The 26,187-nt window shown below is 40.8% G+C and overlaps 1 protein-coding gene and 1 long non-coding RNA gene across 3 annotated transcripts; one reads left to right on the top strand and one right to left on the bottom strand.

The window, feature by feature from the left end:
• Window positions 1-16,280: 16,280 nt before the first annotated feature.
• Window positions 16,281-19,578, bottom strand: LOC116922393. Its single transcript, XR_004394000.2, has 4 exons — window positions 19,497-19,578; window positions 16,877-17,496; window positions 16,672-16,815; window positions 16,281-16,613 (listed from the first exon to the last, which is right to left on the bottom strand). It is a non-coding gene; the product is annotated as an uncharacterized LOC116922393 (long non-coding RNA).
• A 4,396-nt stretch (window positions 19,579-23,974) lies between these two features.
• On the top strand, window positions 23,975-25,557 carry LOC116922348. 2 transcript variants are annotated; one of them, XM_032928748.2, is made up of 7 exons: window positions 23,975-24,098; window positions 24,224-24,308; window positions 24,382-24,552; window positions 24,610-24,739; window positions 24,793-24,899; window positions 24,965-25,114; window positions 25,179-25,557. In XM_032928748.2, the coding sequence occupies exons 3-7, from the start codon at window positions 24,391-24,393 to the stop codon at window positions 25,275-25,277; spliced, it is 648 nt and encodes a 215-aa protein (XP_032784639.1). In that variant the 5' UTR covers window positions 23,975-24,098; window positions 24,224-24,308; window positions 24,382-24,390; the 3' UTR covers window positions 25,278-25,557. The 2 variants fall into 2 exon arrangements, with proteins under 2 accessions (XP_032784639.1, XP_032784634.1); XM_032928743.2 differs by having other exon boundaries at window positions 24,965-25,557.
• Window positions 25,558-26,187: the final 630 nt, after the last annotated feature.

The following is a 26,187-nucleotide window of genomic DNA, read 5'->3' as shown; positions in this document are numbered from 1 at the left end:
TGGTTTTTTCACTTTAGTTAAAAGGATGTCCAGACCTCAATCCAGCATTCCAATTAACTATTTACCTGTAGATTTTGGCTCCTCCTTTTTCATTTGTTGCGATGTTGTATGCAAAAAGCAGACGAAATAAAAAAATCAATAAGTTTTCAATTTGAGATGAATTATATTTCACCTAAATTGAATTCAGAAAAATCCCGCTTTGTGTGAAATTGATTCACTTCAGCTGAATAAAAGCCGGCGTGAATTTTTGTGCCAAAACGCGCCTTTAGCTAAGTCACATTATAAAAAATGAAAACTAAATTATAAAGGTAAACGGCAATATTGCATAAATCAAAAGAACCAAAAATAAACAATACACGTAAATAACGACACACACAAAATAAATGAAGGCACCAACCGTTTGGCTGCGGCACTAATGGTAGCTAGGGGAAAAATGGGTCGACCAATTCATAATATAAAAACAAGTCGATGACTTAACCTATTTGATCTATTTTTGATGACTTAAACTAAACAATATTTTACTAAATCCAAAAAGGCAAATAACAATTTACCCAGACTCGGAGAAGCGTCTGAAGACCTCCAGGGAAACCAGGGAATTCCTCTAACGGAGCCCAGATTCGGGAGCTAACGCACATTCGGGGCAGCGTTTTATACTGTTGCGCGAATTACTCCCCTCCCGGACTGCGTATCTCCGTATCTTCCTTAGAGGGGACTTCTCATGATAATTTCTTCACCATTATCACAGCGTTGTCCAAGGAGCGGGTGGATCCTCTCTGCGAAGAGATACCCAATCTTCCTTTCCATCCGCGACAATATTCTTACTCCAGGCGACTAACACGGGAGCACCCCCGTCTAGCCCGAATTATCCAGAACATCTTTCTACCAGTTCCTACTTCTATAATATTCTTCCACCTGCATCACCCGCACCCGCGCCAGAATATTCAAACCCTTCTTAAATTAAGATCGCAAAGCAAAAAACCCTTAGATATAGAAATATTTTTATTAATTATTCACTTAAACCCTGGTTAAGTGACCTGCCCGAACTGTCATCACAGTTCGGGATTGGCTTTAACACAGGACTATTAAATACTAATTTATACCTCAACTCACGCATTCTCCCGTAAATCGTATGGCTTAAAACGATAATTCTTCTCACCCACCCATGACTCATCCTAGCGGATGGGTACCCCTTAACCTCCCTAATATTCGACTTAAATGAGTTGACAGAACTGTAAACCCGAGTCAGAATTGGTTTTTGGCATGGAGCTGTCTTTACCTACTGTTTTCCTTATTCGGGTTACGGCTGCATCTTTTCCGTATAAAAAGACCGTGCCTTTCATCTCCAAATACAGTTAATTTTTAGTTTCCTTTACGGTTCCATCTCGGTCCCTCTTAAAGTGCTGTGACCTAACAATTCTGTTTAAATTGCCAGTTTAGTTCAGTTCAACTTATTTCGGTTAATTGGATACTTCCTCCCACTTTGTTTTACCTTTCTCAATTGGTATGTCACATCTTATTTAACTAATATTTGTAGACTAAGACTTAGAAGTCAATACATTTACATTATGGATCAGCCGTCTCTGGTATTTGTTTTTAAACCGCTTTAAAATAATTATTTCATAAAGGAAAGAATGAATAAACCCATTATCTCTCTTCAGAATTAGTGTCTCTTTACAAGATTAGCTGTATTGTAGCCTGGATTTTTTGGAGCAGGAGAAACTCGTCAATAGCCATCGACTTTTTATTAAACAGTCGACTGGGATAGACTAGTCTATAACAATCGGCTACAAACAATTGAAAAAAGTGCAGATGTGATTCGTCTCAATGGATTGACTAGTCATGCGCGACACCATGTTGACATTTATTCAGTCATGGTTTTTGTTATTTGTCGGGAAATTGACTAGTATCATGGAAAGCTACAGAGTTTAAGAAGGCATCGTTAAAGCAAGGCAAAATCGTTTGCGCTATACAGTTTTATTCGACTAAAAAGATTCAGGTAAAAAAAAGGTTGGTTCGCCACTTAAACCCAATAGCCAGAAAAAAAATTTTAATTACGCATTCTTATTATTTTCGGAGATCTATTAAACCGTTATATAATATTAATAGTAATTTAAAATCCGTACGTCAAAACACTTCCTATGAATTTTTTCCTGGAGCTTTTCCCGTGTTTCTTCTACTTCCTTTTCTTTGTGAATACTCCACCAGCAGAATAGTTGCTCTTTCTGGTGGCGGCACCGCTGGCACAGTGGACATAGATGGTGGAGGGGCCGGTGGCCCAGTCATACAAGACGGCCTACCTGATGCAGCCAAAATGGCTTTGAGTCGGAGGAGGTTTGACGTCACGCATCTTCTCTCTATAAAAAAAAAATCCAAAAAGTGATTTAAAACTTAGGTTAAAAAACTTACTGTAGCGGCAGAGGGTGGCAAGATCCTTGGAGAAGGCTCGGCCAGCTCCGCCTCCCCAGCCAGCCTCCGCCCGGCCTTATCAGCCTTCCAGTCTGGCTCAGCCTTCCAGTCTGGCTCTGCCTTCCAGTCTGGCTCAGCCTTCCAGTCTGGCTTAGCCTTCTAGTCTGGCTTGGCCTCCATGGCCGTCTCAGCACCACCGGTCGGGCCAGCCTTACTACACGGCCCAGACTCACCAGCAGCCTTTCGTCGACGACATTCCCTAAGAAAATAAAATATATATATTTAAAAAATTATATACAACGAATTTAATATATTTTTCTTCAATAACTGTAAAATCTGTGATTTACATTTTATATTTGGCCTAGTCGGTCCTTTCGGGTTCCTCATAACCGACGTATTCAAGGAAGTACTGGACCGACTGTGGTATTTGTAACCGAACAATTTGTAACCTATTGGGGTATCTGTAAATTCTAAAATATTTAAGAACAAATAAATTACGACAAATAAGAAAATGTAAAAAAAAAAAGTAAACTCACCCTAATAGCATCCTGCCTTCATAGGGATATCCCAGCTACACCTTTTGGACCAAGTGGGATATCCGACGCTATTTAGGATCATATATTTGACGTCCTGAAAAGGACGTATGAATGATGAAGGAAATAATGAAGGATATCCTTCATTAGACATGCAAAGAAAAAAAATATTATCCTACCACCGGGATCGAAGCCTAGTTTTCTCTTACTTACTTTTGGGAATCACCTGCTTTGGCAATTCAGGTATTCTGATACTGTTTCAAGTACACATTTAGCTAACTGTAGCGCCAAATTTTTTTAAACATTAATTTAGAAAAACTATTCTCACAGAGGATTGCGAGTGAGTTATTATAGTTGTTGTTTATTCTTAAGAATAATTAACTTAATACACACAATCATTTCTAAGTATACTTTTATATTTGAGTATACTTGGCATGATGTTAAACTTATATTATATAAGTTAATGCGATGAATAAGAATATAGCTTACTTAGAGTATATTACAATTAATCAAAAACTCTTATTTAACTTTTATTATTAACATAATTACATGCAATATGTTCGTTTTTGAAGGTCCATTTTTGGACATCCATGGGACATCTAGATAGTAACGGGTTACCCAAGGCCAATTTTCGTCCCCGCGGAACAACACCTGGATGTTCGTTTAGGGTGATACCAAGGACGTTCAAAATTTTACGTCCATAGAACATCTAAACCGTCTCGAAAGACGACAAACGTAGGTCGGAGCAACGAACATCCATAGGATATCTCCAGGAAGGGCAATGCTAGTAGGGCACCTTCTTCCTCGAACAGCGTCAAATTCGAACTCTTCAAAAACTTCAGCGGCTTCTTCGGTGCAATAACTTTGGTTGTAACCTGGCATTTTTGTGCAATGTCCAACAATTAACTTAAGAAAATCCCTCAAGCATAGCCCATAATCTTAATAATGTTTGGTCCAAGGGGAATTAAGTGAATTTTCAAAATTCCAGTCTCTCAAGTCTCCTCCCCTAACTAAACCCCTTTTCAAATAAGAGAAAACGCTATTATTATTAATTACATTACAAATTGTAAGTTTAAAATATATATGTAGAATACTTTCTTTAATTTTTTATTGTAATACTAATTATCGGTATCAAAGTCATAGAGGGAAGGTTCATCCATTGCGTCGTCTTTGGCCTTGGCGTAAGGCTTGGTCGTCAGTTTTTGAGGGTTTTTTAAGGCTTTTCATTTTCAGTGTTAAACTGATACAACAGAAAGCAGCACGGTAGTTAAGGAAAAACGCTAAAGAATGTAACTTTAGGTTGGAATTGGAAATGTATTAATCAATACTGTTCGGTAGCTCCTCAGTTTAGCAGAGAAAGGTTAAGTAGATTCGAGATAGGATATCCTTAAGCTTGTATTGATGCCGAGGATAGAGTTGGCTTTAGTGTTGTAAGGACTATAGCGTTACACCGTATGTGTGTGGCAAATACGGCAGCTAGTGTTGTAAGTACTGCAAAAAAGAGTTGAGACACACCTTATGTGGGAAGAGAATAAGACGACACGTCCGTCTTGGTAGGTAAAAAAAATGCAAGAGAGAGACTGTGTCCTATAATAGGGTCTACTATCCTTCCTAGCGTCTTCTTACGTGGGTTACGGGATAAAGACACAGAACAGATGGGGGGGGGGAGGTAAAACAAAAGAGGGTCATAAAGCGAATACGTTAAAAGGCCACTAGGGGCCGCTACTACAAATAAGACAACCAATAAATTTAACTCTTCGCCGAAATATCCTCCTCCGAAGCCGGTGGAGCTGAAACAGAATCACCGGATGAGCTAGACTACAACAGCGCAAGAGTGTCGATCCCGCGACGAGGGGGTTGTACGTCTATGACTCGAACTAGTCCATCTGGTCCTGGGAATGTCTTGACAATTCAACCGATGTTTCATTGCCCACGCCTTATTAAGACTTTGTCTATGTCCAAAACAATATCGCCAACCTTAAAGTTGGGCTGCGGGTTTTTCCACTTCTTTTTTCCGGCAAGGGAATGGAGGTAAACTTTCTTCCATAAATCCCAAAATAAATTGGCCATCCTTTGAACATATCTGTAATGTTCTCTGGGCAATGTGTCATCCAACGTCCCTGCTGGTGGATTAGCTGAATTCGGACGATTTATAAAATCGTTGGGAGTCAACGGGCGGAAGTCATCAGGATCCGTACTGGCTGCTATTAGGGGACGTCCATTCAATAAGACAGGTACTTCGTACAGGAGGGTGCGAAGTGTCTCTTCCGTCGGATGTTCAATTTTATGGCTTTCCAAGTCTAGAACGGTGTACAGCGGTCTTTTGGCTGATTTCACGAGCGACTCATGCGCTCCACCAAAATGTGGTGTCCGAGGGGGGTGAAATTGCCAAATTTTCTTATTCTTCATGAACTTGTTGATTTTCTCACTGGTATGCAATGTTTCCGTTTCTTCTCGCAGTTCATGCTCGGCACCAACAAAGTTTGTTCCGTTGTCGGAGAGCATTACACGGGGTTTACCGTAGAGTCCAATGAAACGACGAAGACTAAGGAGAAAATCATCAGCCGGGAGTGGGTTCACAAGATCCAAATAGACAGCGCGGGTTATGAGGTAGGTATTCAGAACAGCCCATCGTTTTGCAGTACGATTTCGTGAGAGCCCGAACTCCAGTGGCCCACCAAATCACAGGCTGTTTGTGAGAAAGGAGGTGAGCCACCTTCAAGTCGAAAATCTGGCTTGGAAAGCTTGGCCATAAGTTGCTCGTCGGGTTTGGCTCGACCCCGTTTGCATTTTTCACACTCGTATCTAATCCTTTTGACTAGTTCACTGCGTTTTGGTATCCAGAAGTTCTGTCTGATGTAACTAATCTGGTAGTCTGTTCCAACGTGCTTCAATAAAACGTGGAACACTCGAACGATGGCTCTTGTAAAACTATGTTTCACGGGTAGCAATGGCGGATGTATCTTTTCGTAGGGCAATTTAGCTCGCCCGGCTTGTCTAACGAGTCTTAAAACACCGTCTTTCCCCAAAAATAGTGCGAGAGAGAGTTTACTTGAGGTGGGTTGAAGCCATTTGCCTTTCTTGAGGCGATGGATCTCTTCACTGTAAGCTTCAGATTGGCATCTTTTTACGAGATCATAGAATACATCATCCAGTCTCACCAAGGTTGGAATATCTTCTACTCCGATCTTGATATTTTCCAAATCGAATGTTGAGGCAGCGACAGTGATTTGATGTGATCTTACAGGCCGTATTTCTTTTACCACAGCGATCCATGGTAAATTGGCAAACCAGTTCTCCTCATGGTCTTGTAGGAATGTCGGTCCATTCCACCAATACGTTGGAAAGGCTTCTTCTCCAATCGTCGAGCGGGTAGGGATACCAGCTGGATTTTTCTTGTCCGGTAAAAAACGTTATTCTTCCGGTTGAGTCAGTGTTTTGATTTCTCCAACCCGATGACTGACAAAAATCTGATATTTTGACGCGTTTACCCGAATCCAGTTTCTTACAGTGCTGCTTTTGGTCCACAAAGACCGACGATGTAATACTCGGGTGAATGCACCTTGCACCAAGTGCGCCAAATGTGCTATTTGCAGAGCAGTATTTAGTTCTAGCTTTGGCACCGAAATCATCTTCTTGGGTGCTAATTTTGTTGTTGCCTGCACGTGCCGTACTAGTTATCGTCCATCTGAGTACTGTTAATCACGGCAGCATAGGCTTTCTCTGATGCGTATCCAAATGCGTGAAGCTCCAATCGGACAATATTATCTTCATCTGGGAATAAGCAGTGAGGAATGTGATGTCGTTGATCTGCGTCAAAGTGCTAAACCATTCGTCCCACCAATCATGGTCTTCATTGCTGACGTTATCGTTCCACTGGAGCCCTTTTGTTCCAAGCTCTCTAAGCTTTGTTTTGGCTTTAACGATAATAGGCGCTGCCATACCTTGTGGATCGAACAGACTCGCCATTTTACTTGCAATGCCAACACGAGTGTAGATTAATTCTTCTTACCCGCTTACTCTGAAATTGAACGTGTCCGATTTAGGATTCCAGAAGACGCCAAGGACTTTCTCAGAGTCGTTACTGCTTAACAGAAGTTCGGACAAATTTGAACTAATACCTATGCTTGAGGGTGCTACTGTTTTCAGAAAGGCTGTGGAATTGGAAATCAAACCTTGAAGGTGCATGTCTCCCTTTGCTAAAGTTTATTTAACACCTACAGCTTCTTCAATACCCTCCTCCAGTGACTGGACGGAGCTAAGATAATCGTCAACGTACAGTATCCTGCACAAAAATCCGAACACCGATTTAATTTTTTTAAGCCACCTATTGGCGGGGTAAAGGGTTTTTGGTTTGTTTTTCTTTAAGAGGGAGGGTAGACGGGGTATGGACACATAGGGCAGGGTTGGGTAAGTCTAGACATTTTTTTATGCCTTAAGGTATTACGCTTTAAGGCAAGTAACAGGTTGGGACATTTTTGCAACCCCCAGGGTGGTGTGTTTTTTTAAACGACAGTTGGAAATGTTGGACTTAGGCTGTGTTATATTCTATACCCAAATAAATTACATAGCTGCCTGTGCACAATGTTGTCAATACCGGTGGCATATGTGTAGAGGCTCTGATTGCGACGCCGTAGATCAGTGTTCGATTCCCGATACGGAATTGCGTAATTATTTGGTATCGTTATAACATTCTTCATTCGAATTTGCTGGGAATATTAATTACTTTAAAACGAAGGGGTTTATTATTTTTTTAATTATAAAATATAAAAAAAAGCACATATTGCTCGATAAAAATTTGTTTCATATATAATCGATAATTTCTCGTAAGATAACCACAATTATTTAACACCTCATCTAGAATCGAACACCGATCTCCAGCATCACACTCAGAAACGCTACACCTACGCCATTGACCACGACATAAATGTTCACAGGCAGCTGAAACATAAGCTAAATTGTTTCGGTAAGAAACATTACTAAGCCCAAGCCCTAAATTTCCAACTGTCGTTTTAAAAAAAACACCACCCTGGGGGTTGCAAAAATGTCCCGACCTGTAACTTGCCTTAAAGCGTAATACCTTAAGGCACTTTTTTTAAATGTCTAGACTTACCCAACCCTGCCCTGACGTGTCCATCACCCCGTCTAATCTCCCCCTGAAAGAAATACAAACAAAAAACCCACTACCTTGCCAATAGGTGGCTTTAAAAAATTAAATCGGTGTTCGGATTTTTGTGCAGGATACTGTACATCTTTTTTTTTATTGTTTCGATTACTCTCGAATCATCACTGAAATCGAAAGCAATTCTCCGGGTGGTACTTATCGCGATGAACGGCGAACAGGTAGCACCAAAAGGAAGTATCTTCATTTCACACACGGGAGCTTCCTCCTCTCCCTCTCATTTCCATAGAAACCGAAAGTACCGTGCGTCTCCTTGTCTCAGCCGAATTCGGCTAAATATAGCTTCTATGTCAGCTGCCCACGCAATCTCACCTTCACGAAATTTGAGGATGACTGATGGCAGTGGGGTTTGTAAAGCCGGGCCGCTGAGGATACTGTCGTTCAGGCATTTCCCCTTGAACGGCGCTGAAGCGTCAAACACGACGCGTGGCTTTGTACCTTTTCTCACCCCATGGTGAGCGAGATAATTCTCCGGTGGACCGCAGTCGGCATCTTTAAACACAATAGCATAGCTTTTTTTGAAGTTCTTTTCCATGGCATTTGTATAATCCTGTCGGTAATCGAGGTCTTGTTTAAACCTGTGCAACAACGTTGCCAATCTTCTTTCAGCTAAATGGCTGTTTTTTGGTAAATTTGGCTCCCCAATCTTCCAAGTGATGGGTGTCTCATAACCGACGGCTAATCTGTATGTTCCGCTCTCTAGAATGTTGATAGCTTTTCTCTCTGCTTCGGAAACGCAATCAATCTTGTACTCCATCCCAAAATCTTCGGTAACGCAGAAGCATCTCATCTGCTTCGCCAACGCATATTCTTCTTCTTTGATGTTTGAAAAAACTGCATGTGTCCTCACCATCATATTTCTGATTGAAGTCCCGATTACTCCTCTTACGATCCATCCAAGATGAGTGCGAATCCCTGTTGGTTCGTCTTCTTGTTCAATGCGGGATTCAATAGCTGTCGTCCGGTTATCTTGATCTTTCCTAAGAAGAATGTCCACGCGTCCACCATTACTTTCAACACGAAGAACTGCCAAATGTCTCCAACGTTTCTTCAATGTGTTCCAATCTACAAGCGGAACCGGACTTGCGACAGTAGGCATGGTCAAACCTTGCAGTGTCTATTTTTAACTCCCTGTGGTTAAAAGGAACAAGAAAAAATTTCTAAGTCACCTGTTGGTAGTCTTGTTCTAAGTTGGATACGACGTGAACTGTACTTTCTTAAGATTCCTCCAGCGCAATCCACGGAGAGTGTTTCTGGATATCCACTTAGCTTTAACCGACGAATGAATCCCTCCCTGAAAAGGGTGCTCTTGCTACCTTCGTCGAGAAACACCTTGCTTTTACGGTTCTTCTCTCAGCATCCAGGACATAGAGTTGGATCATGCCGACGACTGCATTTTTTCTTCTTGACTGGCTGGTACGGGCAGTGGCTGGACCAACTGATTCATCTGTTTCTTTTGACTGGTCGTGGAGCAAAGCATGGTGCAGACGTCTGCAATTGGAGATAAAGTTCTCTTCACTCTGAATTCCATGGCAGAATGTCGAGACTTAAAGCATTTGAAACATAGACGATGTCGGATAAAATACGATAGTCTTTCTCTAATTGTAAGGTCCTTAAACACCTGACAATCTTCCAGCCTGTGTGATCCTTCGCACTTGAAGCATTAGCTGCTGCCAGAAGTGTAGATGTTTTTATCGCTCGTCTCAGTGCTTGTCTTGTTGCTACGGGAGTGCTGCTTGTCTCTCTTTCTCCCGGGAGCTCCGTTCAGCTGATCAGCTGCAATGCTAGATGCGTTTTGATACGTGGCGACACGGTTGCAAAGCCAGGTACCAAATTGGTCTAATCCTATTGTTTCAATTCCACTTCCTTTGTCGACGTTCCAAGCCAGACGATCATTTAGCTGTAGCTTGAAGCAGATTCTTTCAATGATATCGGCTGCTACGATTTCACCTATACTGGCAAGATCAAGAAGAGAGATGGGTGCGTATTTTCTCTGCATAACGCTTGAACAATGCAGGATTGTTCTTGTGAATTTCAAGTTTCTCCAACGCTTGAATATGGGCTGCTCGCACAACATCACGCCCACCGTAGTTTTGTTTTAGTGTAACCAAAGCATGAATATGGGCAGCTTCTCCTCCTCCCAGACCATAGACTACGTCTAGACAGTCGCCACGTAGTTGTCTCTCCAGCTGCTTTAGATGTGTCGTGGACTAGCGCGCGGAATAATTCTATCCATGCAAACCACTCCAAAGCTTTCTTCCCGAAATCATATAACTCTGCTAGTACTGCTGAATGTGATCCGGATTCCATGCGTATAGGTGGGCGCATAAGACCAAGACGATACGTATCGATCCAGTCGTCTGGGGCCTCTGGGAGATGTGGGTAAGCTTCTCTGGCTGCTCCCCACTGTCTGTTGTCTTGACACCATATATTAACTGCATCGTTGTCGCAGAATTCTGAAAATGAACTGCGATATCTGTCCTCTTTCACTTGGAGCGATTGTAATGCTCATTCTGCTTCCTTTAAATCCAACTGGGCTGCATTGGCTCTCTTCCAGGCTTCAGTTTGGGTGCTGACTACATTTTAGAGAGATCCGAATTCGGTGGCGTTCATCTTGCTGCGATTTTCCGTGTTGCTGCTGACTACTTTGTTGCAGGAAATACCTTGATGGTTCCGGAGGTGGGTTGTTACCTCTGATTGACGGGGGTTAATGTGCATGTGAGGCGAGATACCATTGGAGCTCTGTCTCCACTGTCTTAACTTGCTGGACATACCTGGTATGTGCCTTGTGTTGCCGACCAAATTCTTCCGGCTCTGCCCCTTCAAGCAGTTGATTGTTGATGTTATGCTCTTCTTTTAACAACTTCCTTGTGTATTCTACAAGGACTTTCAAACCACTTTTTTTTCTTTTCTGATGGCTGATGCAAACTGCGTACACGTGTTCGTGATCTGACGTCTTGTAGTGGTTCGTAAGCGTGTTAACCGTGCGATTTCTGAGATGACAGGATCAGAGACGACTGTTTGGGCTGCTGCTTCAGCTGACGCATCCATGATTGTTACGGCAATAGAAGGGCTAACGGGACGCGACCTTGACGTCGCTGCAATTCTCACTGCTGCATTATTCGCTGCAAAAAGGGCTGGATCATCCATTTTGACTGCTGCTTGGACTAGATGGAGATCTGAACAGCGCAACTTGAAAACGATGTTCGGTCGACTAGTCCCCGTGGTATTTTGATAAAATTATTTAGAGAAAAATTAAGTAGATTCGAGAGGGGATATCCTTAAGCTTGTATTGATGCCAAGAATACAGTTGGCTATAGTGTTGTAAGGACTATAGCGTCACACCTTATGTGTGTGGCGAATACGGCAGTGTTGTAAGTACTGCAGAATAGAGTTGAGACACGCCTTATGTGTAAAGAGAATAAGACGACACGTCTATCTGGATAGGTTACAAAAATTCAAGAGAGAGACTGTGTCCTATAATAGGATCTACTACTCTTCCTAGCGTCTTCTTACGTGGAATACGGGACAAAGACACAGAACAGATGGGGGGAAGGTAAAACAAAAGAGGGTCATAAAGCGAATACGTAAATAGGCCTCTAGTAACCATTTCTACAAATAAGACAATCAATAAATTTAACTCTTCGCCGGGACAAATACCGTTGCAAAATATAAAGAATATCTGTTGTTTTCACTCTTTCTCAGATATCTTGGTAGAAGCTAGCCGAGGATTGTCATGTTGTTCAGTTCAAACCCACTAGGTGGCACTACCATCCGTAAGGAGATTTTTGACGACCAAGACTTATGGACAAAGTTAATGCAGTGAACGAACCATCTCCTCTATTCCTCTGTCCGCATTATGTATTTTAATTTGATTCTACAAGTGTCATAGACCCCTGGTTGCACCACCATGGATATTTTTCCTCTCAGATACCCATTTGGCGGGAACCCTATACGAAAAAAACCAGGATTTTAAAACGGAGCATAAGTGATTTCCGGACTGGTGCGAGCTGCCATTTGGCTACAAATGAGATTATGCGTGAAGTGAACACCACCATACCCGCAAGAGGCGCTCTCGTCGGGTAAAAAACGAATAGTTTTCCACGCAAAAAGATACCAGAGTCATAGATTTTACGGTCTTTCTACTCCTGGTTTCCGGCGTCACTTTTCGCGAACAGGATTTTTTATCTTGCTCCCTTTGAAAGTGCTGCACCAAGTGGAGGTCTGATTGCACTAAGAAGAAAAATGGAGTTTTCGAATACTACCATCCAGCGGATGTCTAGAGAGATAGCGTTGTAGTGCATGCCATCTCCACGTGTTATAGCATTTTCGGAGGGAGCGAGCCCAAAAAAGCCTTAAAAATTGGGTTCTTGAAAAGTGACGTGGGGGGTGGCTTATTTACAGGCGTTTTACATGGAGTACTCAAACCATGTAATCTATGATTCTGAGGCTACTTAGACAGAGAGCCTGCGACAGGTTTGGGACATTTTTTAAAGAAAAGGCAGAACGCCATAAATATTTAAATTAACATACTTTATCGGCGGAAATGGAAGTCTGCCGTGCAGGATAGGGTTCCCGTGTGCGGGACTGACTCCCGAAGTCGGTGGGAAGGTTCCCAAAAGGGAAAATTTTCAAGAAGGATAAGATGTTCACTAAAAAAAGAGCGTGAAAAGTTACGTGTGAACCCCTCAGACCAGACGAAAAAATCGGGTTCCCTTTACCCACCAGACGCAGGTGTGTAAATTTTTCCCCCCTGTCCAATTTCTTTACAAGTGGTGGCGACATCGCATTGACGGCGCAAAATTCAAATTGTTATGTTATGTTTTGAGTACTTAAATAGTTATTAATGAAAAATAGTAATACATACTAAAATATTGTTGTTTTTCATAGTCTGGGTTTGTATTTGCTGACTGGAATAAATATTTTAAACTTAATTGCACACAACATTAATAACTTATTCATTATTATCAATCTTCGAAAGTTGAGTCACCATCGAAGTCATTTTCTTCGCAGTGACTAGTAGTATCTTCGTCGTCTTCTGAATCAATTTCTGCCTCTGGAGCGTGTCCTGTAGCGAAGGTGGTGTCAGCTCACCGATGAACCAATTAGGCGTGAATTTGTTGTCACGCAAAATCCAACCGTTTTTCTCTTGATTGAAAATTATTGGCTTTTTTTCATTTGCGTGGTTCCATATCGAACAAATGCAGTTCGCTCTCATTATTTGTTGCATGAGAACGGATGAGCAGGGAGCCAACAGACTGAAATCAATCCCTTTGACATTTTCCATCGGTTTCTTGCCTTTTTTGGGTTTATACACTATCATAAATCCCAAGAACCGAGCTTCATTAAAGGATGAAAGTCGTTTGTTCCCAGACATTTCACATACGAATTGTTCAATGTCTGAAACAAGCGCTGTGGATAGAGATTCAGATGACCCTAGTATAACGAAGTCCAACAAATATATTTACTCAACATGCCCACATTTGACTGTCTTATATTTACTTCCCTTTTTACTTATGATATCCGCCTTTTCCCCTATGTTAACGTTTACAATTCGTTCTGTATTTCATGCTCATTTCCTTGAAATGTTGTTTGTCAATTCGGAGATGAAGTCATCAACGCTTTGGTCTTACCTCGATGAACACCTGCAGCTGACGTATGTGCGATGCGCATATCGCACAATAAATAAACAATCAATCTGTTAACAAAACATCTTTTGATTGGTTGCCTGTGCCGAGTTGCAACATGCCATCTGCGTCTGTGACCACTTCCGAAATGCGAGGTTTCGTGGTGAACCCACATTTCTGACAAAGAGAGTCGATTCGCAACATCCAAGCAGTTAAGACGTCAATTGCTGAGTGTTTAAACCGTGAGTGGTTCGTACACTTGTCTTTTCTTTTGTTCACGAACTTTTTTTTGGTGAGCAGTTTTCGTGTTTTTTGCCTTCTTGTACTGTCTGTGCACTCGTGTCTTGCTCTTGCTTCCACGAGCCGCATCTTATCGTTTTTACCGCCGTGCGCTCCCGTAACTCTCGCGCTACATCGGTAAGCTTCCAACTTCCCTTATGTTTCTGTCTTTATGATTTGGCTCGTTATCCCATTTCTTGTCCTGTTGTATGTCCCTTCCCGTGTAATCTTTATGGCCTTAGTCAAGTAAATACACACCAATCATTGTGGGTAATTCGCCTCCGAGTTCAGTCTATTTCCCACTCTCAGATACACATTTGAATCTTTGTAATACTCTTCCCCACACAGGGATGTATTTCACTAGCAAGCCAAATGCCTTCATATATTTATCATTTTTTTCTAATATTTTCAAAGGCCTAACTTTTCCTTTGTAAGAAAACGCTGGCGTGTAATCTGATCCGGTAAAAGCATGGAAGCCAGATAAAGCTTTGCATAGTGTATAGCCCAACTTCATACTTAGGGAGGTAATATCAATGAAACGAAGTGTATTATTTCGTTTATGACCTACTTCCAAGTACAATTGACCGTCAGGAAACTTTGATGAGTTCCCGAGAGAAATGACTAATACATCCGTGTCCGATGTTCGAATGACAACTGTCGCGGGGCAGGGAATGCTGGCTACATGTACCAAAATTTTGGTATCAGCTTCTTCGTGTTGAGGGCATGAAAATTCGTGATCTTCTTGTTTAATGACTTTTCCATTGTGCACCTTGTACAAAAAACAAGTTGTTTCTGCACCAATGCGCACTACTTTTTCTCCATACACTTCAGCCAAGGAATCGTCTTCGATTTCTTCTGAAAAAACCTGACAATTTCTTGCCTAAAACTGTCATTTCACAGAAATTGTTTTTAATCCGAAGAGGTTCTTTGATTTGGGCCTGGAAATTTAATTGGCAATGCTCTTTCTTCTTCAGTCCTATGGTCCCGTCCCATATCCCTTATGGCCGGGCTTTTAGTGGTATCAAACACAAAATCTATTCGGATTGCTGGCATTTGGCAAACCTTAACTAATAATGCTCGCGCGAGCTTCCCAAATGTTGCAGGGACGTCAGATCGCAGGCGAAGGAAGAAAAAACTGTCGACGACAAATGCAGTTATTCTTCTGGGAGGTAAAGAGTTGTTCCGCTTTTCTAATTCCTTGAATTATGCTGCCTTTGTGGTTTTTTTCATAAGACCATTCATGTATGCAAAACACATTGGCACAGGCGTTAGCGGATAAGATAGAACTTGTTCTAGATCAATTTTTTTTCTAGCGCAATTGTCAGAATTCGGCCCATTTGATCCCGCTCCATCTTCAAAATTTCAATTTTTCCATCTGCCTTTTTCTCTGTAACTGTAACCCCTGTAACCCCCTCTCAGAGGGGGTTACATAACTCCAAATATCGGTAGTCAAGGAAATTACGGATACTTTTCCAAAACTAGCCTTAAGGTTACTATAAATTTCTTAAAATCTTTGGCAATCAAAGAGCAAAGAGTTTTTGAGGAGAACAAAACATTTTTCGGATTTAAAGCCTGCAACATCTTTTTGAAAAAATACGAATCAACTGTTGATAGGGGCGATGCGTCGGCTATGATGTAATCTATAATCCGTTGATTTATTTTTTCTTGTTCAGTTAAAGGAAGTGGAGCACGGAAAAAAAACTCGCTCGGCCTAGCTTTAGCTCCAATTTTCTGGCTATCTGTAAGTTTCGTCTTGGCAGGAGTTTCTACTCGTTTTCTTTTCTCAGATATCTTTGTTTGTTTTTCCTTTTCGTTCTGAAGCTTGAAAGTAAAATATTCAGACGGATGGATCTACATAGTACATAATTTTAAAACTTTACCTTATTAAATGATCCTAAAAATTTCAATACCTGCTTTTAGTGTCTGGAAAAATTGGTATTAGCACCACGACGCCCAGAAATAAATTTTTTACATAACCCACATTTCCCACGAATGTTTTGATTGTATGGTGGAGTTATGTCAGTTAACTCTTTGGAAAACACAAAAAGGGCAAAAATTCCCACCCTATACCACACAAAAGATTTTTGAGACGAAATATCTTCTACTTCAACAGCGCTATTCTCTTCTGAATCAATTTCGTCTAACGACTCGTACGAAGCCAACACACTATAAACACTGTTACTGTCCTGTCAAAGGAAATCAGAGCAAAAGCTAATGGGTATGTTTTTAAAGTAAACCTAAAACATGATTTGATTTTGATTTGAAATCGATTTGTAAAAACAATAAAATCGTCTGCAAAATCATCTTTCTAAAAACGATTTTTAAATAAAAATCAAAATCGTCAAAAATGATTTAAATATTCGATGATTTGGCGGACACTGCCCCTCTGTTGCAAAGGTTAAAATTTAAATTTTTGGGATGGAGTCGTGAAACTTTGATAGGTCATCAAGGCAGCGCTGGGTGAATCGTTCACTGGCCTGTTTACCGATTACATTTATGTTCAGAAGAAAAGATGAAATCTCTTGCGAAACAGCTTTTCCCGTGGCGATGTTAAACAGCTTTTCTCCCTCCTCGATGAATGGATCTCTGCATGTTTTTATATATTCCACAATTAAGTTCAAATGATTGTTGTCTTTTCTTATACCATAAGAATTAGATTCCTTCGAAACATTTTCTTTTTGGTTAAGTTCAAGGTAATCGAGAATGTTTGAAATTACTCTAGTCCGTATGCTGCGGCTTTTCATCCAACGGGTTCTGCCATCTACACTGTTTGTTAGGACAGAAATTCCTAAGGTATAAAAGTTTAAGTTATGAAAATACGAATATACACTTATTGCTTTAACGGTTACCCGACGATCCACTGGCGGCATCTGCGTTTATTGTTTGCTCAAGAGTCATTGACCTGACTTTCTGGCAAACGGCAAACAAAAGGTCAGTTATTCCTGGATGCGTGATGTCCATGTTTAATAGGTTGTTATAATATCGCGTTAGCCAGCGGGCATAGTTTTGGTGATTAAAAGCAAAGAACATATTGATAAAATCAGGAATGGTGTAAATGAATGGCTGGTAATCACCAGTTCTTATTGCTCTGGAAAACTTGTGGTAGAGTCCAACAAAGGAAACGTACAACATCCACTGGGCAGTAGATCCGTGCTCTCCACTTAGTGTTTTAGTACGAAACTCGTCGTATTTTTTGTAAAATTAAGCAAGGCTGGAATCTTTTAAGGTGATGTTAAAGTCTTCCAATGTGAAGCTACTCAGAGCAGTTTTTATCTCAGTTACGTATTCTTCGTCGATAGTCGTCATGAACTTTGCTAAATGAAGTCGTTCCGTTGCAGCCGCAAGTAGTGGATGGATTCTTTTGCATCTGTGGTAGTTTTTCCCGGACAGGAAACCAAGAAGAGATCCGGGTGCGAGAATTCCGGCTTCTGTCAAAACATAGGGTCCTCTGGACTCTATGTACAGTATCCTGCACAAAAAGGTGAACACCGATTCGTTTTGAAAAAGCCATCTGTGGGTAGAAAATATTAATAGTTTACCTTTTTAAGGAGAGGTAGGGCGGTTTTGGCGCAAAATCATTATAAGGGGGGCTGGGTAATGTCAGTCCAGACACCTTTTTTTGCCCTAGGTATTAAATGTCTGGAAAAGTGTAGACTGTATCGTCGGTAGACTCCCCTACCCCCCGGCTAAGTAGAACTATTTTTGCAATACAAAATAGAGTCTTTCCATTACTCGTTATTGTCATTATCGGGTCGGGTAATCAGGTAGCATATGGAAACCCAAAATTATTTTATCAGTATGCTAGCTATAACTTATCAGATTGTTAGTGGTTTGATGGATACGTTTCCGTCAGCGACTCGGGAGATCGGCGTTCTAGACTTGGATGAGATAACTGTTTACAATATTATTGCGTTTATGAAAAAGTGCAATTGTTTACGAATTAAATAATCATTAATCGTATGTAAATACTTTTTTCAAAATTTTAAATATTACTGATCAAAATTTTATTAATTTATATTAATTAGTTTGATTTGCTCTGAATACTATTAACGCAAACAAGCTTTGAACGCGGAATTCCCGCGTCGCAGATGGAAACTTATCCAATAAGCCACTAACAATATAGTATCAGATAGCTAGCATACTGATAAAAATAATTTTGTGTTTCCATATGCTACCCGATCACCCAACCCGATAATGACCATAACGAGTAATGGAAAGACTCTATTTTGTATTGTTCTACTTCTGCAAAAAATGTTCTACTTAGCCGGGGGGTAGGGGAGTCTACTGGTAATACAGTCTACACTTTTTCCAGACATTTAATACCTAGGGCAAAAAAAGGTGTCTGGACTGACATTACCCAACCCCCCCTTATAATGATTTTGCGCCAAAACCACCCTACCTCTCCTTAAAAAGGTAAACTATTAATATTTTCTATCCACAGATGGCTTTTTCAAAATAAATCGGTGTTCACCTTTTTGTGCAGGATACAGTAAATCCTATTTACATCTTTAAGGACAATGAGCCTCCAAATCGGTAGGCGAAAGTGGGGGGACATTGTAGTGGAAGAGAGTTGGCTCTATATGCCTACGCCCTTGAAAATGACCGTTGACAAAATGGCAACGCTTACTTCGCTTGCATGCTAAGAATTCCTTATCCTATTTAACTTTTTATTGCAGAACATTAACCGTCATTTTTGACTGAATACAGTTCATTTAACAAATAATTAAATTTAATAAATCTAAATGATGTTTAACTTTTTCTATTGTAAATTTTTCGTCCATCTTGCAACACAGAGGGGGTTGTGGATCATTCGTATCTTGGAATCTCAGCCCCTTTGGTGAATCATCCCCCTCCCTAGAAGGGTGAGGACCACACCCATCGTAGCCCCTCTATGATGCAAGTCGTAAGAAGAATAAATAATAACCAAAGTAAAATCACACTCACATTTATGAAATGATTAATTTTTTTGAAATGATATATCGTAAAAAATTTCGGTTAAAGTACTGAAAAATTTTTTTTTTTCATAACGAGTTCTTAAGCTGCAAGTGAATTAAGCGCTGAAATTTTGTCAACGGTAATTTTCAATGACTAAAGGATAAAAGCCAACCCGCATGTCTCGAACATTTCCCCTCCCATCTTGCCTACCGGTTTGGAGGCTCATTGTCCAGAAATATGAAAGAGTAGGAATAAGAAAATAGGCCTAACACTAAGGAGAAATAGGATTGGTCAAAATGTGTTTAAAAATCAGTCCTATTTCTCCCAGTCCTATTTCTCCAGTCCTATTTCGTTGCGGTCCTATTTCACCGACCACCCAAATATATATGAACACGGAACTCGAGGCGTTTACCCACAATGATGACAGTGTATTACTAGACTAGGCCATAAAATATAAAGAAAACGACACGCATGAAAATACGAGAAACTAAAGGGAAACAAAGTGTAAATGGAGACAATGTAAATGGATCTTACCGCAGTAGCACGAGCGATACGGCGAATTCAGACCCGAAATGGAGACGATTGGAAATACAATTCAGACTTTCTTAGATTTTGGGTTCACCATGAAACCTCGCATTTCGTCAAAGTGGCGTGATGCTATTGATGCGTCGCTATGTCGCGCGTGCAGCCAATCAGAAGGTGTTTGTTTAATGGCTTGATTGGCGTCGCGCGTGCGACCAATCAAACGGATGTTTATTTAATGGCGTGATATGCATCGCACGTGTGACCAATCACGGATGTTTGTTTAGTGGCGTGATATGCGTCGCACGTGTGAGTCAGACAGCAGGTGTTCAATTGAGTCAACTCTAAGATGTCTTATGACAAATGGTTACTATGCGGATTACAATATTCGAACAATATGCAAAAGAAGAGTAAATGCAAGAGAGTAAAATGTAGACATAATTATATGCCAAGGGAGAGTAAACATAATATAATACGAATGTGGGTATTATAATTAAATGTATTTGTAGGCCTTCGTTACACTTCCAGAAAAATGTTCAATTAATTTTTTTAATACTTCCTTTTTCCGATGTTTTGATTCATCTTTTTGGATTTCTTCTGGTGGCAAGCATAATTTTCTTATCGTCATGATGTATTGGTTTTCGAATATCTCTTCAAAACGATGAACCTCTTCATTTATTCCTATAATGACTTCAATGAAAGTTAATGTTGATTTAAACGTTTGGTCTCGTAGTTGTTTGTTCAAATTTAATGCAAAATCTTGTTCCATCTTCTTTTCCTTGCAAAGTTTTTGGCCTCATTCAGGTAGCCAAGTCGACAAGAATTATGATACTTCACTTCTTTTGCCATAAAATCAACGCCAGTAGCCTTTCTCAAAAGTTGGAAATCTTCCAATAACTTGGCATTTTCCACTTTGGAATCTTCTCCTGCTTTTGTCATACACCTTGTAAGGGATTCCATCTTATTATTGTGCTTTTTCTTATTTTTGTCACAGAAGAGACATTTGTTTTTCAAAAGTTCCAGTATGACTGACAGACTGACTTGCTACTGAGCTTGATCTCAATAAAAGATTGTTCGTAGAACCTAACCAGAAAAATACATTAATGTTACATGATACTTTACACACGAGTGAAAACCAGAGTTCTATCAGGAACAAAGCATGTAAAAGAATACGATATATATCTGACTGAGATGATTGTCCATTGCTGTCATCGGTAACATTTTCTAAGACTGCATTTTTCTCACTACTTTTCACAGCGGTGTACTTTTTGTAACATTTGGATGATAACCACTGGCATTATTCAACATATGTGGTACATTTATTACACGAAACTTTGAATTTGACCGACTTTGGTAGACAAGTTGGGCTTCTTTGCACTTTTTCAACGGAATTTCATTAAATGAAATAATACCTTCGTTCGTTTGGGTATCTTCTAGGTGAAGAATACACTTTTTTATAGGTTCACATTCATTATTTTCCATTTTTAATTTCCAATATCATGACATTTTCTTGTAAATCAAAACACTTTTTTGAAAACAGACGAATTTTCAAATGACAGCAAAGTGTTGCCAGTTAGTATAATTTATTCATTAGCTTTCAAAATTTAATAATTACAACAAAAAAAGAAGTCCAATACAAATCATTTGAGTAACCAAAACATAACATAAACAATTTAAATTCTGCGCCGTCAATGCGATGTGGCCACCACTTGTAAAGGAATTTGATAGGGGGAAAACAGTTACACACCTGCCTCCGGTGGGTATAGGGAACCCGATTTTTTCGTCTGGTCTGAGGGGTTCACACGTAACTTTTCACGCCCTATATTTTTAGTAAACATCTTATTCTTCTTGAAAATTTTCCCTTTTTGGAACTTTCCCGCCGACTTCGGGAGTCGGTGCCGCACAGGGGAACCCTATCCGGCACGGCGGACTTCCAATTCCGCCGATAAAGTATCTTCATTTGAATATTTATGGCGTTCTGCCTTTTATAAAAAAAATGTCCCAAACCTGTCGCAGGCTCTCGGTCTAACTCCTTTTCTGAGAGGGAAAATAGCCATAGTGGAGCATGCAGGCGTTGGGCTCGCCCAGGGCCGGGGCATAGATGGCGCTAGCGTATTTTTACGTGGTCTTATTCAAAATTTTGGACTGCTAATCGTTTCACGTAATTTTTTTTTCTGTCTACTCTTTCGTCTTCTTGCGCCACAAAACCTTGCCTTTCTTTGCCCGGCGACTCCCTCACTATCTCTCCCCGCCAAAATGCACAATTGTAGTTATCTGTTTACCTTTTTGCAGTCTTTGCCGGTGGACCCCCTCACTGCCTGCCAAACTGCCCACTGTATTGGACCGTCGACCCTTTCATTGCCTCTGCCCGTTCTCCCCCTCCCAGTTTCTGCCCGCCAAAACACCCGCTTTAGTTGCCCAGCTACCCTTTCTTTGCTTCTGCCCACCCCCTTACAGTCTCTGCCCGTCAACCTATTCACTGCCCGACAAAATTACCACTGTATTAACCCGTCGACCCTCACAGTTTCCGCTCGTCAAAACGAGTGCTGTAGATGCCCGCCCACCCTTTCATTTCCTTTGCCCGCTAAAAAGCCCGTTGCAGTTGCCCGTGGATCCACTTTTTGACTCTGTCCGTCGAATCCCTAATAGCCTCTGACAGTTGACCACAAAAAACGCCAGCTGTAGTGGCCCGTCGATCGTTGCGTCTGTCCGTTCTCCCCTTCACTGTCTCTGCCCGTTCACTCGCTCACTGTCAGCCAAAATGCCCACTGAAGTTGCTCGTTGAACCCCAATCTGTCCACAAAAACGCCCGTTGTAGGGGCCTATCGATCCTTTCGTTGCCTCTGTCCGTCTTCCCCCTAACAGCCTCTGTCCCTCCAATCACTCTGTCCGCCAAAACACCCGCTGTCGTTGATCGTCGACTCACTTTTTGCCTCTGTCCGTCTACCCCATCGCAGTCTCTTCCCGTCGATCTACTTACTGCCCGCCAAAATGCCCACAAAAGTTTCCCGTCGTCCATTTCTTTGCCTCTGCCCATCTCTCCCCTGACAGTCTCTGCCCGTCGACAAATTTCTTTCCTTTGCCCGTCGACCTACTCATTGCCCGCACAATTCCCCACTGAAGTTGGCCGTCGTCCTAATCGTCGCCTCTGCCTGTCTACCCCCTCAGTCTCTGCCCATCGACCCATTTTGTCCGCCAAAACGTGTGCTGTAATTTCCCGTCGACCCATCGTTATCTCTACCCGTCTAAACCTCACAGTCTCTGCTCGTTTAATCCCTCGCAGTCTTTGCCGTTGACTTCCTTTTTGCCCGTTTGCCCAGTTTCTGTCCGCAAAAACGCGTGATGTAGTGGCACATCGACCGTATTGTTGTCTCTGCCCGCCCTTCCTTTCACAGTTTCCCAACCTGGACCCAGTTTTAGCTGTTTAATCCTTGGCAGTATCTGCCCGTTTATCTCCTTTTTCCCCGTCGACCTAGTCTTTTCCGGGCAAAATGCCCTCAGTTGTTGCCCGTCAACTCACTTTTTCCTTTTGCCTTCTACCCCTTCACAGTCTCTTTCCATCGACCCACTCCCTGCCCGCTAAAATGCCCACAGTGAAAATGTAGTTGTCCGTCTATCCCCTCACAGTATCTGCCCGTCGGCTCACATGCCACCCGTTCTAAGTAACGACTGAAAAATTGCAAATTTCCACGTTTCCACCCAACCCCTAGTCTTCCAAAAGCCGCATCCCGCCGATTCACCCCAACCGACGAACCACGCCGGCCAATCACAGCATGCGCACCGACATTAGGCTCCACCTTTTTTCCTGTAAATAAATGTATTTTATTTATTATCTGTTTCTTTTTTTCAAGCGGGAAAGCCCTTGTTTATTATAATAAACAGGGTGTAAGTGACACAGGAAGCATCCCTTTGTCCTGAGGGACAAACTGGGGACGTTTCTGTGTCACCACTATGATTCATCGCTCCTATGTATACACTCTCAGTTTTCAGGGGATATTCTAACCCTCTACGACGGATATTCCATCTTCGAATACCCTTGCTTAGAACAGGTCTATAATAGGTTCAACCCTATTCGAAAGCATCGAATACCCATAGAAGAACCCTATGCGAATTCGATTACCGCTCGAATCCCCCGGTATTCGAAGGACAAAGAGTGGACGCATGCCTCACCCCTCTATTCTAATAGAATGGGGGGGGGTGATGAATTTTCTTTTAAAGAAAATACCCGATTAATGGGCCGTATACGTACGATCGGTAATACACGTTGCCATCCGAAAATTTATCGCATTTATTTGTAAAATAACACTTGAAAAAATTATTTGGGAAAAAGACTCGTAAAAAGATCTGTTTATATATAATCATGATCATGATTATGATGCTGTGCACAGCAACGTTTTTTATGTATAATTGATTATCAAATATTTGTTAACATTGATGAAATTTGGCAAACAGCACGACGCTTAGTTATTGAGGCTGTCATTGGAGACAATGAGTTAGTATTTGTGAGATCTTTAATGGATTCAGGCCCAATCTCAACTCTTACTGCAGAAGAGTTGCAGTTGCGTTTCCAGTCAAGTAACATCGTTCCAGCTGTGATTTCTGACAAATTGTTCGGTAAGCAATATACCAATAATTTTATCTTATAAGTCTGTCAATTTTCGATGTTTGTTTTGTGTGTTACCCACTATTTTACCCATCTAAAATGTCTGAAAAATCATTCAAATATTTCGTGTGCTTAGCTATAGTGAGAGGTACTTTTTCCAAACTTACGAATCACTTACGTCTCTTTCATGGATTTTTCACGAGGTTGAATGCAGGTTTAAGGTAAATTTAAAAAAAATTAGCCCTAATACTTCAGTATCATTAACAAACAGTTAAAATATTAATTTTTTTAAAGGTTGAATGGATGAAAAGTCATCCTCCTGGAGGAGAAAATGACTCTGTCATCGAAGAATATATGAAAGCGACCTTCGGTTATCGACAGAAACAAATCAGAACCAGTTTGACTGAGCCAGGTCTCGTCATGGCGGAATACCCTAGGTTTAAGGACTTCCAGAATGGATCGCTGGTAAAAAGTTTTCAAAATGATTAAATGGTTCTTCTCAACAATAACTTTGCTATGCAGTTTTTTTCAGATTTCAAGCTACTCTATCCAGAAGCTAAGGATTTTGATAAATCTTTCAAAGAGAAATACTTAAACGAAATCTTTCTTTTGGCAAATCGTAAAAGCGTCGATATCCCTCAGTCTCCTGATGGTAAAAAAACTTTTATATTCATTTGTCCCCTTGAATGACGTATTTTTTTACAGAATGTTTCAAAGCCATGTACGTGTTGGTTAAACTAACTCCGAGCATCACCAAACTTCGCAAAATTAATTTAAAATTAGTCTTTGAAAGATTAATAGTTTTCGTAAAGGTAGTTATTATTTATATGGCATTTCACGATACATATAATAACAATTTTTCAATTTGTTGTATTAGGAGAATGCGGACTTGATTTCCCTGAGCGAAACTCGAGAGGCACATTTGAAACAACCGTTTATCTGCTGCATGGGCACCATTGAAAATCCAATCAATTATTGGCTAGTAATTGATCGGGAAATCGTCCCCTGTGGAAAAGATTTCGCCGAGGTATTTATAAATTTGTTTTCGTCTTTTTATATCCTAAATTTAAATTATCCACAATATTTGGCAGGGTTTTATGGTTTTTTTGAAGAATGTGTTTTTGAAATCAAAGTTTCCTCTCCCGCTGTTACGGCATTCCGTGCTTCCCTTGAATCGTTACGTACTTTAGCCATTTAGCCTTGAGTTTTGTTTACTGATGGCTGTTAGCAAAATCATTCTCCAATGTGATGGCGCCCGCATTTGCGAATGATTTTGCCAACTCTCTCATCGAGTTTATAATCCCTTACCCGTGGAAGTAATCATGCATATACATGTTCTGGGTTAAAAGTTATTATTAAGAATGTTGCATTGGTTTTTTTAGTTGATCATTGTTTAGCACGTGCTTTAATCGCTTTAATCTGTCTTTCTTATATTTTGACGTGTTCTCAATACAGATTACTTGAGTATTATCTTCTCTCAGTTCTTTTTTATTTAATGCTTAAATTTTGAATCCAGTGTTTGGTTTTATCTGAGCTATACGTATAGGTCTAGATATCGAGACGGATGCTGGAATCTTCTAATAGAAGAGGAAAGTATTCTATTAGTAGCATGTCAATTCTAGAATAGGGGTTAGAATACCCCCCGAATACACTCTATGATAAGGGTATTCGAACCCCTATTCTAGAACAGATATGCTACTAATAGAATACACTCTTGTACTATTAGTAGCAAAAACCAAATTGCTACTAGTTCGAATAGAGCCTTGTCGCCGAAGGAAATCCTGCCACAATACAAGAAGTTTTATTGCAAGGTTAAGGAATTCGAATGTGTTTTTTCTCATCTTCTCTCCGTATTTTTTACCCTTTCAACCCTGTTTGACAACCTGGTAGATATCTTCCGAAACGTTGGACAAAATGGTATTTCGTGTTTAATAGTAGCGAAAAAATATTTTCTCGATCACTTGAAAGACGAATGTAAAACTGATTTGATGAATGAAATTTCTACCGACAATGGCGTGAAAATGCTTGCACTCGCCGCCCAGCTTATCCAGCGATGCATTTGAAAAAGTATACCGTTGATTATTTCCTAAGTTTTCTTGC

This window comes from Daphnia magna, linkage group LG5 (genome assembly GCF_020631705.1).
Source record: "Daphnia magna isolate NIES linkage group LG5, ASM2063170v1.1, whole genome shotgun sequence".
Classification (NCBI taxonomy): Eukaryota; Metazoa; Arthropoda; class Branchiopoda; order Diplostraca; family Daphniidae; genus Daphnia; species Daphnia magna.
Note: the sequence above shows the minus strand (reverse complement) of the source record. Positions and strands in the feature narration are given on the sequence as shown.